The following is an 18,014-nucleotide window of genomic DNA, read 5'->3' as shown; positions in this document are numbered from 1 at the left end:
AAGCAGAACTGTTTCCCCGTGTAGGGTTGCAGCCACGAGGGGATCTGGGACAGGGATATCATCTCCCCTGCCAACGTGGAGGCATCTCTTGACCTCCCTAGGGAGGGATTCATAGATCTCATGGACCTTTTAGAACTTGAAAACCTCTAGCCCACATAGCATAGCGAACAGTTTCGATACGTAGGTTAAGGAAGTCTGCTGGTTAGTGTGTCCTGGGCATAATTCTAACAGAGCAGAATTCTGGAAAGCACAGCTTCAAAGGCTTGCATGTCGGTTCTGCTTAGACATGCTACAGAGTGGGTGTGGTTAAAGTCGGAACATGCTTAGGGTTGGTTGCAACGCCTCTCCATGAAACTGAGATTTGTGTGGGGTTATTTACAAGGTTTGAGTTCAGCTTGTACTTGTTGCACCTACCCAACTCATCACTTGCACTTGGTGGTGTTAGAGCCACATTCCCATGATGCAGTGCCACACTGGTGCAGTGTGAGAGTGTGTGTGTAAGAGAGGGGGGCTCAATGAACCATGTTGGCAGGGCCAATTAATTGGAAGGGTCTTTCACCACCCTGTCCTCATCTTGGTGGGGTACTCTCCGACATGGTTGCTTGATTTCCTCTCTCTCACACACAGCAAAGTGGCATTGTATGATGTAGAGGCATCTCCAATGCCTTGGAGTTTATATTTGAAGAGGGCACACTGTGTCGGCCAATCCCTGTCAAGTAAATAAATGAGTTGTGGGTTATCCCAGGTTACGAAAATCTCCCCAACTTTCTTTGTGTAATTTTCTGTTGACCTCTACCTATAGACGTATCTGCTATCCTGATCCTTGACACTTCTTCTGAATATCTGAAAATTGCATGGTTGGCCACCATGAAACACTGTGGTTTTCCTAACTCATATTGCAAATTGATGTGTTAGTGCATATAGAACTACTACAAGTGGGGGGGGGGGGCTTGGTACCAGTTGAAATGCATAATAGTGGAGCAACCATGGTGCTATTGTGGCAAAGGTGCTTGATAGAGCAGGTTAATAAGATATTTCTGTGTCAGTATAGCTCCGTTTTGCCAAAGGGTATCTGCCTCTCCCATTATTTTATCATGTATTTATTACACTTTTTCTAAAGAGCTCAGAGTGGCTTTCATATGCTTCCTAGGCAATCTCCCAACCAGGACCAGATTTGCTTTTAGTTTCGGCGGCAGAATTGCATCATGTACCTTCAGACTATGCTCTGGGCCAGTGCGATGCATTGTGAACTAGAAAATACACAACTTCCAGTGGTCTCCTCTCAGCTTTCCAAATGACTTCGCTGTGGATATTACAGACTAAATAAGTTTCAGCTTGACAGTGACTCCCCTAGTAGGATAGTCATTCGACTAGTTCATCTTACCTGCTCCTTTCTCAGTCTGTTTGGCAGCCAGGAAAGGATTGGGTCGGCCTCTGCTGGGCATCGCCAAGGAGAACAAGCATCCAGGTTTGCCGGCTTCTTGAAATACATGCATCTAGACCACAACCTGTACGCTTCTGGCTTACCTGAATTCGAGCAGGATTGCTCCCACTGGGAAATAATTGGGCTGGGAGTCTTCCGCTCTTTGAGAGAGGCATACGAGTCAACCAGCCCTTGCAATTTCTAATGCTAGGATCCAGAACTGCAGGAAAGGAAGGAAGGACATAAAGTCAGGATATTTTAGTGAACTAGGTTTGTGTGAACGTGAGTCCAACTTACGTCCAACATCAAAAACTTAAGTGGAATGCTGGGAAGGTCGTTGAACACATTGGTTTCTCTGGCCCACTGAGGGATTAGTCATGAATATCTTCCTTCCTTCTGCTCCAGCCACAAGGTTTCTGAATGTGACCAGCCACCAGGTTGTTCCATCCAACATACTGCAGTTCATCTGAATGTGTTCCCTTCTCTTATCTCCTCCATCCCTTGGCTAAGTTAACACTCCTATTTAGGCTACTCATCTTCCCTTAAGTTCCTTGCCACTTTGCTTTTGGACTAACCCATCTATACCCATCTCGTTCTTTTCCCAATCCTATTTAATCTTCCGTGGGTATCTGGGTGCATCTTTGCCATGGAAGATGGCAAACCAGGCACGACCTGTTCCACTACATCTTCTCCTGTTTCCTTTCCCCTCCACAGGTGACTTTGGGAAGGGACTGAGCTGAAATGTCTTGTTTGCAGCAATAGCAATGTAATGTTTTTTTATGACTGTTGCCCAGCAGGGTGGGGGGGGAAACTAAACCATCTGTTTTTCTGTCTTAGCCGCAGACCAACAACAAAGCCAGTGTAGTAAGCCCAGCAAAAGAATCAGCCCCAGTGCAGATGTCCATGGTATCTTTCCCAACCGTTTATCTGCCCTTCTTTGGTTTTTACTTTTGGTTCTTACCCTTGCCCAGAATGCTGCCTGTTGCTGCTCCGTGTTTCTGCTTAATTCTGTCTGCAATCTCTTGCCCCCGGCTCTTATCCCAAGCTCCCTTGCAAGTGAGAGGTGCAGAAGCGCTGTGGTGTCTTGTGTGTGAGGCCTGCAGCTTGTCCTGATATAATTTGACCTCAAGGAGGCCATGATGGAGTGGTTAACGACATCCAGTCTCCAAAGAATGAAGGAATTGGAAACCTTTGCCCTTGTCTTACTTGCACCGGGTTTTTCACTCTTCCCGATTAACACGCTTGCAGCGGGGCCACACATTCCTGTGTTTTTGACAGCTCAACCAATGCCCGCTCTGGCCCTTCTTTTAAAGACTTGGAAGTAGGCTGTGGGCCACAGAAATGGATGAACATTGTGGGCATTGTGATACTGTCATAGAACAGAACTGGGCAAGTTTCTCAAAAAGAATACAGGAATGGCTGCAAGTTAGGAGTCTTAAGAGACTGGATAGTTGCTCTCTACTCCGTGTAATGCTTCGGAGAGGTTCCCCCTCCCCCTTGGGTTGCTTCATAATTTTTAACCCTGTCCTTTACTCACTGTACCTCACTATGCGTTGGCTTTTTTAATGCTGCTCTTGTGACGCTCAGCTTCTCCCCTCCTCTTTTTGTTGAAAACGTCTCATTTTGGAAACGTCAGTTCAAACAATTGTGGGACTTTGCAACTTACCTACTCGAGCAGTTCTTTGCTGTGGAGCTTTGGCTGCCATTTTTGTGGGGAAATTGTGAATGTCCTTCCAGAGACATTTGTGGGGGAAACGTGGAGACAAAGCCCTGCTTCTCCTCTCTGATCTGGGTGAAATGTTAATGTTGGCTTTTAAAAGTAATAAATAATCAGTACCCTCCGTGGGTCACTAATTCTTGAGCACTGCTGGAAATCTTCAAGGCCGAAGAAAGTTCACAAACAAAATTGGGATATAGAGAGGCCTGTAGGGCTTTGTCTCCTTGTAAGTTTATCTATTACAATTGGATATTTCTCTTCCAAAACTCTTGAGTGGCCCTTTAAGGTGGATGGGATGGGATGTACTTACACCGTTTTAGGATAGAGGTGTTTGTGCTTTGGTCTTGTCACTTTGCTCTCCCAACAGGCACTACACGGAGGGAGAAAAGTTTTGGAGCTGACATCTGATACTTGTATTTCTGTCCTCTTTCAATTAGGAACCACAAACTACTGTTGTGCACAATGCTAATGATGGCATAAAGGTAAGTGACAGATCACAAAGGACTTGCGTTAGTCCCAAGCACCCTTTTCACTGTCCCCCAAAACCGAGTCTAAGAGAAAGCATCCAGACAAGCAGTCTCATAACCGATATCTCTCCCAGTTTCTGTTAATGCATAGGAAAACTTACCTTGCGCCCCGAGAACTTTGCATTCTTTGTTTCCCTCTCCCTTACCACTGGCAACTAATGTGGGGTGTGTGGGTTTGAGGGTATGCACAAGCTTTTGCTACAAATTCTGGAGAGAGCTGGGGAACTCGATTCACCATCAAGTTGTGGTTTGCGTTATACCTCTATGGCTTTCACAATACGTAGTCGCAGCATTTTGCTGCCCTTGTTCCTGGCTACCTCGTCTTAATTTCAGGAACCTCTTCCTCTTTCACTCTTTGTGGTGCCACCTCAAAGCCCTGGCCCAGGCACCACTAAATTCTACCTTTTAAAAAATAAAATACCTATGGCAGGGTTTCCCCTGGTAAAGGTCAGAATCTGAAGGTTCATATGAGAGGAGACACCTCTCATAGAATCATAGAATTGGAAGGGACCCCCTAAGGGTCATCTAGTCCAACCCCCTGCAATGTAGGGACCTGTGACACTCTGGTTTATTATTTAAGCCCTTTAAAGAATCATCAACAGTGCCTTCCATCAGTCTTGGAAACATTTTGTTTATTTGCTAATTTGATTTATTTCGTAATATTTAAAAACAACAAAAACACCTCAAAGCGGTTTACAAAAGATAAAGCAGTAAAATCAAGAAAAAAATGCAACCCTGCTTTAAAACATACAAAAGTTAACATACTAAAACAGATCAAAATTACCCCAACTGTCTTAAGCATCTGGGTAGGCTTATCTAAACAGGAATGTTTATAGCAGGTGCCCAAAAACTACCATAAATTGAAGGCATGACCCATTTTTCTGAACATCCCCTCTAGCACCTTGGGTTTCCAGATGCATTTATAATCATGAGTCTTCCAGGAGTCATGTACTACTTGAGCCCTATACTTTAATGACACTTCTTTATATTATGAAAAGGAGTCTTCATCATCGTCCCCCCCCGCAAATATTACTAACCAAGTATCTTCCTTTATGTCCCATTCCAAATCTGTGTTGCAGGCCATTCTTATACCTTCTTGGTTGTCCGGGTTCATATCTGAGCAAAAAAAATTATAAATATTTGAAATTATACCTTTTGAATAGTGTGGAGAAATAAGAATTTAATTTTCAAACTTGGAAAGATCACACGTGGCAGAAGGTTTGTTACGTAGAACAGCGCTGATTTGTTGCCCTGCGAACCAAGGGATGTGCGTGTTTCCCCATTTCTCCTTTAAATTCCATTTCTTTGATAGGTTTCCCATTTATATAGAAATCTCTCCCCGCCGTGCATGTTTCAATACTTCCATCTACCAATCTTCTTTCTTGCAGGGTTCCACGGAGAGCTGTAATACTACCACTGAAGATGAAGACCTGAAGGGTAGGTTCCTTGGCTGCAGGCGGGCAAGAACGCCCAGACCCACTGGCAGAGACAGAGCAGTTTTCCATGACAGGCTCCTTACCTGTTGATGCAACTGATCTGTGTTCCCCTCCCCTAGTTGTAGTTGGAGGAGTAAGTGTAGTGAGGCTGTAGGCTGGCTGCTATAAGGATTTTGCTATCTGAAGGACTTCCTGTTGTCTAAGGAAGGCATGTGCGATTCTCTGCCTTCTTAAAAGCTTTTGAGATTTCACCTAATCCTGGAAGTTTGGGGATGCGGACTGCTATATCACCACTCCTTGCGCAAGTGCAAGGAGCTATTCATAGTCCCACCGGCCCAAAATACGTAAGGAACCAACTTGCATTCTCTTCAGCTCATCAGAACACTTGTGTGAAATTGGGCCCGATCACAGGTGGCTCACCATTTGGTTTGGAGGGAGGATGCTCTTTGCATTCTCTCTGTGAGAGATACTTGCCTGGGAGAACGTCTTGTATTCATGCCTGCCTGCCTGCCTCACCTAGCAGCTGTGCAGGAGTAAGACTCAGAATTAGGGGGCCACAATACAACAGCCTTCCCCAACCTTCAGTCCCCAGACGTTGGACAACTGGCATATTTAGTAAGTCTCCCATCAGTCCCTGCCAGCATGGCCAGTGATTGTGATCCTGGGGGTTATAGTTAAGCAGCAGACTTGAGGTCGGGGAAGACTGTGCTGTGATGGCATATCCCTCCTAACCTGAATGAAGGCTTAAGCTGAGCAGCCAGAAGTTATTTGCTGGTCAGTAGGGCTTTCTCAAAGGATTTACCCCAATTTATAGTTCTTACATAACTCTGCCTCTACCAGTACACCTAGATCTGGAATCCATGTGATGAGGTGAGCTCCCGTTGCTCTGTCCCAGCTTCTGCCAACCTAGCAGTTCGAAAGCATGCCAGTGCAAGTAGATAAATAGGTACCACTGTGGCTGGAAGGTAAACGGCATTTCCGTGCACTCTGGTTTCCGTCACGGTTTCCCGTTGCGCCAGAAGCGGTTTAGTCCTGCTAGCCACATGACCCAGAAAGCTGTCTGCAGACAAACGCCAGCTCCCTCAGCCTGAAAACCAAGACCAGTGCCACAACCCCATAGTTACCTTTGACTGGGCTTAACTGTCCAGAGGTCCTTTAGCTTTACCGTACTTAGATCTTGACCCATATAGTCTATTATAGGTCAACAGACCATATGAATGAGTCTCATAATTTAGGTCAGCAGCGCCACAAGACTGCATCGTAGCAGCAGCCATCGATGTAACATTGACATCAAAGAGCACTTGGGATGGGGGGCACTGCCAGATTGGTTAAGCTGTTCCAAACCCTCAGTGCATTCCAGAATGACTCTTTAATACTCAGCAAAAAACCTTTCCACGCAGGAGGCCATGCCTCATCAAGGATCAGCCCACTTTCATTCGCCCATATGTGTGAGCAAGTCACACAGTAAAATAAAGAAGGGATGGGGGCTGACAGATCCAGAAAAGGATTTGAGGTTTCTACATGCACAGATACATTTGAGAACGCCGTTGTGAAATGTCCCCTTGCCTTGGCTAGTTCGTAAGACTGATCTATCAGCCCTCAGCCATTAATTGGACCTGCTTCCCTGAGTGTAGTGTTAGCAACCTGGGGGAGCCTAACCTAAATCTAGCCACCTGAAAAGTGCCAGAGGGAAACAAAGAGATGTGGATGGCCAGCATCTATGAATGGACCACGATAACAAGTATGTGCTACTTCCCGCTCCTTTGTTGGAATACCAACAAAACTTAGCCTAGTGGCACAGAAACTGGTCACAGACCTGGTACGTGAGAGTATCCACACTCTACTCAAGGAAATGGGCTCCTAAGAGAGCTCATAACACAGAATATTTTTTGTCAAGAGCATTAGCTGTTTTTGCCTGTAGGCAAAAATAATACTCAGATGTGCATGCTTTAATAAGGAGTGGTGTGGTGGTAAAAAGAGCACCTGTATGTGCTCTGAAGTGAGAGCCCCATAGCTCAGTTATAGAATACATACTTTCTGCACACCAAGTCCTAGGATCAGTCCTTGGCATGAGCACCGGGGTCTTTAGAGAGCTGTTGCCAGTCAGAGTCGAACAGTACTGGGCTACATGGGCAAATGGCCTAACCTAGCATATCGGTTTCAAATCCCATATGTGCCAGTATATTGTAAACATCAGTATAGGAAGTGCCCTCTTAAGAGCATCTTGTAATTCTGAAGTGCGTATGCAAAGCTAAAGCAAAGGTATGGGTTGTAAGAGAAATTGCATGTGGGAGCTTTTGATAAATTCCTTTCAAGAGAAGCCACCGTATGCTCCATTGAATGAACCAAGCTCTGATTTCGCCGTCTAGTCCCTTGAAAGGATAATTACTCCACCGTTGTCATTTCTTTCCCATTCTCTCACGCATCTGCTTTCCCCATGATGAGCTGCTCTTTGCCAGAGTGCCTTTTCACAATCCACTCTTCTGCCAGAGCTGAGCCACTTATCCGCCGTTGCTACGTGAGTGTAGTTTATAGATGAGCTTTGTGGTGGATAGTGGATTCGTGCAGGTAAACATGGAAAAAAATCGTAAACAGACTCACGCAGTTGGCAGCTTCAGTGTTAGCTATATGAACAGGTGTAGGGAGAAACAGCCAGCTCTGCCCTTAGTTGTGCACGATACCTGATAACGTCATGTCTTGGCAGGATTCACCGGCAATATTTTTTTGTAATGAGTGTTGTACTTGTTTTGTCCTGTTCCATTATCTTTTTTTTTTAACTGAATGTACATTGTTTTTTTATTATTTTGTTTTGTTATTTGTGTGTGTATGTTTTGTGTGTGTGTGTTTTGCATCCTTTGCCATGCAAGCGCCCCCTCTCTCCATCGGGGATGGCAGCTCAGTGCTCGAAGGACGGAGTCACTGTGAGAGCAAAACCCAGACTGAGTCCATGCAGTCCCAGCTTTCTCTCTGTTATTCAGCCAGTAAGTCCAGGGTTTACAGTCCTCCACAGCATTCCTGTCCCTACTGTGACTCTCTCTTCTCCCATTTCTCTGTCTTCCTCAGCTTCCGCAATATTCTTCCAGAATATTGACTCTCATTTCCAACACTTCATATTTTAAATCTGATTCATCTCTTCCCCCCCACCCCAGCCTGGAACCATTTCTGCTCATGTAACACTTTCCAGAGAAACTCCTTTCCCTCCCCCTGCCACAATAAAACGAAACCCATGATCTAGCTAATTTCATATCCTCTTTTCCTTAGCCAGATACCATATGCTTCCTTTGCGATCATTAAAAAAAGTGCTTGTTGATGTGTATTCTTGGGCATGACACTTTGTTTGGGGGTATATATGTATCTTATTATCTTATTTATTAGATTTATGTACCGCCCTTCATCGTAAGATCTCATGGTGGTTCACAGAATAAAATACGGGATAAAAACAAGTGAATAATTTAAAACAAAACAGCAAAACGAAAACCCCACCTTCCCGCAGACACATTTAAAAGGCTGTAGAATGTTAATCAGCCATTGTAGGGCAGAGGTTTAATTCTGCACCAGTGTTCAGAAATATGCAGTAAACCGAAGTCCTCGCTGGCCAAAAAGTTTGTTAGGTTACAGCTCTTATGAACACGATATCCTTTTCCAACATTGGTGCAGGGATAAGCATGAGATAAGATGTTTCATGCCACAAGTGGTGATTGCAGATGTAAACAGGAAGCCCTGATTGGCTTGGTTCTTCCAGCTTTTGCACATGGAGCAAACAAACACAGCGCTCCATCTTCACAAGTGTCTATTCATGGGAAATGGGTGGCAAGGGACCACAGCACACAGCACGAAACCTTCTATGAAGGATTGCCCACCGGTGTGGAAGGAAATAATTGGTATAGCAACTAAAATCAGAAGACTTAAACTGCAGTTGTGTGAACCCATGCACATCACTTGCACACACAGAAAAATCAGAACTCAAGAATCCATTTCTGATATATTTTCTCTGTCCAGCAGCAACTCGGGGATAGTATAGCTGTCTAGATTCCTCACTATCCATCTTGATGAACTTTTGCAGAGATGTGTCAGAGCTGTGGTTATGATCCTGCATAGGGACCGCATGAGAAACACTTGTAATTTGACTTCAGGTTCTCCCTCATTGAAGAGGCACACTTCAGCAGGGAATTGGAAACACAAGCAAATTCAGCCCCTAGCTAGTAAAAAACAGATTTGAAAGCCCTGCCCCCTTTTTCCTACTCTTTTCTTGTTCACCTGAAATCATCTGCTATCCTTCAGAGACTTCTTTGTTAGTGCCCCTTGGTTTTTAGAGTTGAAATACTCCATTCAGCTGTAGCATTTCGGCTCATATTTTACTCTAAAACCAGGACTGGGTGCATGCTGTTTTAAAACAGCCAACTTGTGTAATGAGATAACAACTTGCAAAGTTTTGTCTTAAGTCGTTTTGTTTCCGTGAGCCGTATGTGTGCGTGAAGCTGAACGTGGGCATTAAGAGCAGGCGGATGGGAGGATCGTGATAGGGAACAGCTAACGAAGCAGCATGATTTTTGTTTTTTACATTTGTAATTCAAAGCCTATATGGAGATGATCTTTATCTCCTCTCCAGACAATACCCTCTTCCAAAACCTATAGGTTTGGTGAGAAGGTATTTGGAGGATTTGATTCAGCATTGCCTAGTTGGAACGAAAATTCGTTGACAAAAGGAGACATCGTTTTCCATTCCAAACCGTTGCAAAGCCTTTATCCCCCTCCTGTAAAGTAGAACCACAATGAGGCATGTTAGGGTCATGTAGAAACCCAGCTCAGGCGGAGGCAAGGGAACCCTGCTTCTGTGCTTTCTCTGTTGCTCTTATGATTTGGAGTTTAGATCACTTCACCTTCTCCTTCCTCAAATCTTACTGTGTTTCTTAGTTGCTGTTTTGAAAGACTGAATCTCTTGGTAGGGATCCAGTTGCCCTACTTGGTTTGCATTGCAGAAGTTGGTGGCATTGCTGCCTTTGGGTGTGTGTGTGTGTGTGTGTGTGTGTGTGTGTGTGTGTGTGTTTTCAATGCAGTCCTTATTTTGTTTTCTGGTTTTTATTTTTGTTTTAATGCTTGCATTTGTTTTGCAGCTACCACTACACAATCTTGTGAAGAGAAACTACTTGCCTGGGACAGCCCAGGGCAAACTGTGGAGTTGGATCGCGCTCAGTCGGAGCCTGTTCTAACTCCTGTAGTTCCATTTGCACTTAACAATCCGCCATGTAAGTTAGCTTTGTAGTAGCAGGAGTAGAAAAAAACAACAACCTAGTACTTAGCCTCCTCACTTCTCTACCTTTTCTGAACCTTTATCTCTCATTTTTCCAAAATATATATTCCTCTCCCTCACTCCCCCTCTTTGAATTACTTCTTTCCCCTGAAATGGCTAGCTAGGAGCAAGAAGCCCCAGTTCAGACCTCCGTTAGGCACATGAAAACATCAGCCCCAAACAGCAAGCACAATTCTCAAGCTGCAGCTGCAGACCGAAAAGCAAAAAAACTTACTCCATCTAAAGTTTCCAGCCTTAGCAAAGCTCCAAACTCGGAATAAGTGAATTGGTACCATAGATATGCCATCTGTCACCCTTCCATCGACTTCCACAGTTTTAATGCATTGGAGATTGCTGTGTGGATGTTTAGAGAAATACCAGTATTTTGATATCATCCAGCTCTCCTTGTTCTGTAGCCTCAATTCCTGTATGTTGATAGGGTAGGTGGCATTACCTGGTGGTGGATAATAACATTCTGCATGTAAAACATCAATCCCGATGGCTCCCCTGAAAAAGTTTTCTGGCTACAGTGATGGGAAAGACTCCTTAGAGATCCATTCTCAATCAGTGGAGACAGTGCTGTGGTTGGGCCTGGCGTGGAGTAGATTTGTATATTCATACAACATCGAACACTTCTTGTTATGTAGCTGCAATTCCTAAGCATTCACTACAATAGAGGACTGGAAGGCAAGCGTGCTGCTTCCAGGTGAAATCCAAGCATCACTGGAGGGAAATGGTTCAGCAGCTTGCATGTATGATGTTGAGGGTCTGAGAATGGCTTCCATGTGCTTCCGAACCATTTCTGCATGGAAAATGCCACTATGGTAATTCCAGGGGTGTCTTCTCTCTGATTTGGCCAGCTGCAATCTGTGCAGCTGGGGCAGCAGGAGCTGAAGGTTCAAAATGTACACTGCATCTCTCCATGTGATGCACAGGCCACCTCAGCACATCCATATGCTCCCCCGGTTGTTGGGACAGCATTTCACTTGTAAATGTGAAAAAATAGGTCCTGTCATAATCACTTAAGACTAGCAACAGTAGCATCCATACAGAAAGTTCATAAGTCATTGATGGCCTTGCTGGTAGATAGAGCTGTTCTTTCTGCTCTGGGGAATAAAAACATTGATAGATGGGGTATGAAGTGGTTTGTCCCACTTTACAGAGATCTTGTTGCTGTTATTGGCTATTCATTCATTCATTCATTCATTCATTCATTTGTTTCTGCCCTGCCCTTTACCTCAAAGGACTCCAGGGAAGCTTAGTGACTATATGTCTTACCTGTGTAGATGAAACATTCTTATGAACAGCAGCCAGTGACTTCCAATGTGTGGTGCCTTGCGCCAACAGATTCAGCTCAGACCTGAATCCTAGAAACTACCTCTTGTCCTGTTCCCGTATGGTTCCAACAAGAGCTTTTCCGCTGTCACACTTCTGTAATTTATGTGTGCAACAACTGAGTGAATTTTGAATTCGGTGAAAGTATAGACAGTATCAAATTAAGTCTTGAGCTCTATCTCTTTTGACCAAAACAAGGGCCAAGGCAATCACACTCATGGAAACGTCTAATAACAGAGAAAGTCAGTGTTCTTTTCCATCCAGGTACCATATCTCTATGCATTCAAGGCCTGCAGTTGGTTCAGTTCTTAGAACTTGCTCAGCTTTGTTTTAATTGAATTGGACTAAAGGAGAAGCAGATACTGCTGCCTGTCTGGGATTCAAAAATCCATGGGGTGTCACAGTGCCTCTAAAAATTGGGGACACCTCTACTCCCACCAGCTCTTGTTGGGCAACTCTTACCACTATGCCCATGGAAACATCTCTTATACAGGTATTAATATACAGAGACAGTGTACATTTGAAAGCCAGATCCCAGGGGCATTCTGTTGTACACATGGCCATTTTGGAACAAGCTCAGACTTGGAGCCTAAAAAAAAATCCCCCTAAACATTGAAAAACATTATCTGAAGAAGTGTGCATGCACACGAAAGCTTATACCCAGAACAAACTTAGTTGGTCTCTTAAGGTGCTATTGGACAATTTTTAAATTTTATTTATTTTGACTGTGTCAGACCAACACGGCTACCTACCTGAATTGAAAAACATGTTATTGCACCCACTTACAAAACAGCATATGTCAGTGCATGATGCAGACTGAAAAAAAACCCACAAAGTTGTGTGCAAAATTCCTGGCAAGCTACAATACATGGCTGGTGGTCTGCATTCAACCTGATGGTTCACACTTCCTGGTGAGACCACCGGAGCTGTGGCTGATTGTATGGCTGAAAATAGGTTCCGTTATGCCAGAATCATTCCTACAAATAGTGTGTGTAGCAGTATTTGATAGTGGTACAGTAAGGCATAATCCAATATAATTACTCAGTAGGAGCAGATGTGAATAAGGTGGCAGCAAGCTAACAGATGGATGGGTGGTTTGTGTCATGAGAGATGGTCAGGTGAAAGAGGAAGGTGATACTAGAGCTAGGAATCTTTCATGGGCACAACATCTTGATACAGGAAGGCTCTCAGGAGCTGTTTTGGATCCTGTGCTGGTGGGAGTCTTGGTCACTAGGGCACTAGGTTGGCAAAGGATGGCTTGAGCCATCAAACAGGCATTTATAGGCAGTTTCTGTAGACCTGTCAATGTGTCATCCTTTTGTTCATCTCTTTGGGGATCTGTGGAACTGATGCCCACAGTTCAAAGAAGTGAGGGACTTCTGTGGCCCAGTGCTGTTGGGTTGAAATAACGACAGACAGGTAGCGAGTGTCATCTGGGAGGCATCTCCTGAGCAAGTCTCAAGGAGCCTCTTTTATTGAATATTACAGCATTGCCACATATGTGCTTATTGCCGATTGGTTAACACAAGTACAAAGCAAAGGTTGCATTAATCACCAATAGATTAAAGACTGGGAAAGGGTGCACAGAACTAGACAGGCATGAAGACCTCCTAATTAAATTATAACCAATGATTAATATAATAAGACTTAAAACAATTACTAATGATTGATATAGGAAACTTAAAAGAGCATAGTGATCACGTTCCGTAGATGTGATCAACTATGCATTAAGAATGGGTCAAAGTACAATGTTTTCCTGAACTCAATGTGAATTGAACATTCTGAGGTGGTGAGTGAATGTCTTAGAACGGTTTGTGCAGCATTATGTGCAGGAGCGAAGCTTAAGAGCAAGACTTCCCATCAGGCCACAGTCGTGTATAGGATCATAGCATCCAGCATCCCATCACAGTGCAAACATAATGCAGTTTGTAAACCTCCAGTGCAGGCATTCTTTCCTTCGCATCTTTTAGCAATGGCTTGGTATTCTCTGTATGTGCCAGTGCAAATTACAGTGAACGCAGACCAGGTTCATTGGAAACGATGGTTTGCACACCCACTTCAAAGCATGGTTCCACTCCTAGGTTTCTGAGGGAGCCATGTTTTGCATTAAGTACCCTTTGTGACAGTGGGCACCCAATAAGGGACGGAAAATTGAGAGGAAAGTTGCTCAAGAGGCAGAGGGAGCACCTGAGCTCCTGGCCCTGCTGCCATTGCTGTAACCATGATTGAGGTCAGGATCATCATGCTTGCAGTAGACCCCTCTCTCTTCATATCTACACCCCAGATTTGGATGGTGCAGTGGGTCTTTCCACCTTAGAAACAGTGTAATAGAAATGTGATCCTTGGTGCTCTCCACATAAATCCTGCTCAGATTGTTAGAGCCGAGCCTTTTCTTGGTGTAGCAGTGCTGCTGTTCGAACTGCCGCCTTCTCCCTTCTTCCTGCATTCCTTCCATCTTCCAGACTCCATTCCTTCCAATATGTAGCTGTCATTACTGCTGTTCTGGAATTCAAGAGAGCAACCACCGCTGCGAACACTGCTCTGTTGAATCTCCGGAAGGGAGCACTTGCTTGCCATATGTTTTGTCCCAACTCCCATGTGCCGTAAAGCTGCCTCTATTTTTTATTCCCTTCTCCAGTGCGTAAACAAGAGATCATAAAGATAACGGAGCAGCTGATTGAGGCAATCAACAACGGAGACTTCGAGGCATACACGTAAGTGGAGAAACACAGGGCGGGGGCCTGCTGTTCAATTGGCCATTCGAAGCCAGATAATTTGGGTCAAAGAAGACATAACCATGGGGTGGTGAGGTGGAGAAGGGGAGTAGAAAATAGCAAAAACTTGCCGTATTTTTCGCTCTATAAGACACACCTGACCATAAGACACACCTAGTTTTTAGAGGAGGAAAACAAGAAAAGCCAGCAAGAGCCGTAGACAGGCTTGCTCGGTGCAGCTCTTTAGAGTGGCTCTTGCTGGCTTTTCCAGGAGGTGAGAGAAGGGACTGGCGGGCTGCCCTCCATCCCTTCTCCCACCTCCCTGAAAAGCCAGAGCAAGCTGCGCAGCCATCGCTGAGACCAGCAGAGCAAGAGCGATAGCTGTGCAGCGGCTCTTGCTCTGCTGGCTTCCCAGCGAAGCGGGATGAGAGACGGAAGGGGCTCCATAAGGGCTCCCTTCCGTTCCTCCTCCTGCTTCGCTGGGAAGCCAGCAGAACAAGAGGCACTGCGCAGCTCTTGCTCTTACTCTGCTTGCTTCAGCGATAGCTGCGCAGCCTGCATTCGCTCCACAAGACGCACACACATTTCCCCTTACTTTTTAGGAGGAAAAAAGTGTGTCTTATAGAGCAAAAAATACGGTAAATATAAGTAGTCTGATACACGTACAGTTTTGGTCCATTATATTTATTAATTAAGTCATATTAAAAATAAATGAATTTCAATAGTCAAGTGTTTATCAATCATCCCAGTACCTGTGTTGCTTATGGGGGAGGGCAATAAGAAGTCTTTCCAGTTGCTGTGGTTTGATAGAGGCAATGAGGATCACACTTGTTGGTGTGACTCCAGGAATAACATGAAGCAATTGCTGTCAGGCTAAGTCAATTTCTGCTGGGCTGTACCACTTCACAATGCGGGGGGGGGACTCACATAATGGCCTACTCCTTCATACAAACAAATCTGTGCGAGCAGAAAACTAGTATGCTGGAGAGAAAGTTATTCGCCTGACCTCTGTGGTATTCTACTTTTCTGTATTCTGTCATGTGAACCCTCAGCTACAGTCGATGCAGCCCACATGCAGGTTTACCACCCAAGTGAAAACTAGGCCTTAGTCTCAACTTAAGATGTTTCTGGTGTTTGATAGCTTGGTTATATGGAATCTTACCACATGAACAAAGTAGGATGTAAATATGGCAAGTGTGCTTGTGTATTTGCTGCTGTATGGGCAGTTTTAAATGTTCTCTAAAGTGACAACTTAGGGACACAGGTGGCGCTGTGGGTTAAACCACAGAGCCTAGGACTTGCTGATCAGAAGGTCGACGGTTCGAATCCCCGCGACGGGGTGAGCTCCTATTGCTCAGTCCCTGCTCCTGCCAACCTAGCAGTTCGAAAGCACGTCAAAGTTCAAGTAGATAAATAGGTACCATTCCGGCGGGAAGGTAAACGGCGTTTCCGTGCACTGCTCTGGTTCGCCAGAAGCGGCTTAGTCATGCTGACCACATGACCCGGAAGCTGTACGCCGGCTCCCTCGGCCAATAAAGCGAGATGAGCGCCGCAACCCCAGAGTCGGCCACGACTGGACCTTTACCTTAAGGTGACAACTTAAAATTAAAGAGTTCTAACTAGGCAGGAAAGGAAGTATGGACAGAGCTGTCTATGAACCTGAATCTGCATTTACATTGGGAGTGCGGAATGTGTGGCCTCTTAGATGTTGACTCCAGTTTCTGTTTTCCTTGTCTATTGACCATGCTGGCTGATATTGATGGGAGCTGGGATCCCAACAACATCTGGAGGGCCAAAGATTCCCTGATTTACATGAATAAATGCAGCTACTTTAGTAGAAATGCAGAGGTGAATACTAATAAGCACCCTCTGTTGCATAGAGGAGTGTGTGCAAGAATGCACATACATAAACACAAGCAAGCAAGCTTATTTTCCCAACATATGAACTTAAAGTCAGTGATTAGTGTTCTTTCCCCCCATAATGCATTGCAAACTCTTCCTGGCGGCACATTCTCTAGGAAGCTAAAAGGGCTGTCATAAAGTAGGGGAAAGCCAGCATCCTATATGAAGTTAATAAGGAACAAAGGCATGTATAGATATGAATTCCAGCTGTGTTCCATCAAACTGTTCAGGAGGAGATGAGTGTTCTCTTCTGAAAGGCATGATTTGATTCCTCCCAGTTTGATCCATTTCACGAGAGGGTAGGAGCTAGGACAAGTCAAAAGCTCAAAAAAGTTTACAAGAAGTGTGGTCAGAATGAAACCACCTTTCAGCAACATCCCATCAACACAAAGCATACCTAGTAATTTTTTATTAGCTGTTAAGTTCTGCATCCCTTAGACAGAGATTCTTCTCTGAAAAGATAGTTGATTAATTTGAAAGTAAATAATAATTTAAAGCTGCTGGCTGGGAGGGAATGCAAAATGTCTGCGGTTCAATCCTAGAGCACTTGACTGTAAACTGTGGGAATGATAATGAATATGATTGGGCACGTGTGTGGGAGAAGAGTAAAAGCACTTTTAACTTTTAGAGAATGGGTTGAAAATCAGTGTTTTCACCCTAAGATGTGAAGACTGCTTCCATTCCCTTAAGATCTGCTTCCCACTTCATGAGAAGTTTGCAGCAGCAGCAAGTGCCTAGCCTTGAAGCCTCAGATTGCTTAGGGCTTAGGAAAATAGGTTATAATACTTAAGGAAGCTCGACTTTCTGTTCCTGGTTGGGGAGCCCTCTGAATCAAAACTGCATGGTGCAAACAGTCTATATTGACACAGGCTGTAGGTTCAGATACCAATGAGATCCTTTGTACTTTGTTTCTTGCAGGAAGATCTGTGACCCTGGATTAACCTCATTTGAACCTGAAGCACTGGGGAATCTCGTGGAGGGAATGGATTTCCACAAGTTTTACTTTGAGAACTGTGAGTGGTAGATAACTGGCAACACCAAAATTACCCTTGACCCTGCTTGCTCAAGTAGGAAAGAACTGCAGTTTTAAGACCATCTCTGGACTTAGATTGGCAGTGGGGAGCTTACTGTAAGTGTATTATCCTGGAAATTTGCACTCCAGAATTCTCCTCTTAGTTTTTCTTTTAATTGGATTTTTTGTATCAGTTGCCTCAAAATACAACCCTGAGAGCCTGTCCATAAGGATACCATGATTGACGGTATTGAAAGCTGCAGAAAAATCTAGAAGAACAAACAGAGCTTCTCCTTATATGGGCCATCCATTTGGGACACCAAGGCAATTAATTTCTGTGCTGAAGGCACACCTGAAACTAGATTGAAATGAATCCTGATAATTGGTATAATTCAGTAGTGTCTGAAGAGTCATAGCAGCTCCAGAAGTGGATATTTGTGACTGGCCAATTAGTTGTTAAAATCCTCAGGTTCCAAAAAAAGGGTTTCTTCAGCAGTGATTTCACAACCATCTGATTTATCAACCATGTGGTTTTGAAGATACTCTTGGTTTCCACCCTTGCTCGAATATAGATGAATAAATTATTAGAGGTATGGGGTGACAGAAATTCCCTGCAAATAAGCATCAATGTGCAGAAGAAAAGGGGAGGGGGTCATAG

General features: G+C 44.4%; 1 protein-coding gene across 31 annotated transcripts in view; it reads left to right on the top strand.

Moving 5' to 3' along the window:
- Nucleotides 1-18,014, top strand: part of CAMK2G (calcium/calmodulin dependent protein kinase II gamma) — a 158,373-nt gene that overhangs the window by 136,499 nt on the left and 3,860 nt on the right. For 5 of the 31 annotated variants that reach the window (XM_053388029.1, XM_053388028.1, XM_053388030.1 and 2 more), the window contains 7 exons: nucleotides 2,261-2,329; nucleotides 3,578-3,622; nucleotides 5,056-5,104; nucleotides 7,971-8,084; nucleotides 10,218-10,349; nucleotides 14,367-14,442; nucleotides 17,263-17,357. In XM_053388029.1, coding sequence (XP_053244004.1) covers nucleotides 2,261-2,329; nucleotides 3,578-3,622; nucleotides 5,056-5,104; nucleotides 7,971-8,084; nucleotides 10,218-10,349; nucleotides 14,367-14,442; nucleotides 17,263-17,357 — 580 coding nt within the window. The remainder of the gene's footprint in view (nucleotides 1-2,260; nucleotides 2,330-3,577; nucleotides 3,623-5,055; nucleotides 5,105-7,970; nucleotides 8,085-10,217; nucleotides 10,350-14,366; nucleotides 14,443-17,262; nucleotides 17,358-18,014) is intronic. The other 26 variants (XM_053388033.1, XM_053388035.1, XM_053388038.1 and 23 more) reach the window with 7 other exon arrangements.

This window comes from Podarcis raffonei, chromosome 5 (assembly GCF_027172205.1).
Source record: "Podarcis raffonei isolate rPodRaf1 chromosome 5, rPodRaf1.pri, whole genome shotgun sequence".
Taxonomy (NCBI): Eukaryota; Metazoa; Chordata; class Lepidosauria; order Squamata; family Lacertidae; genus Podarcis; species Podarcis raffonei.
Note: the sequence above shows the minus strand (reverse complement) of the source record. Positions and strands in the feature narration are given on the sequence as shown.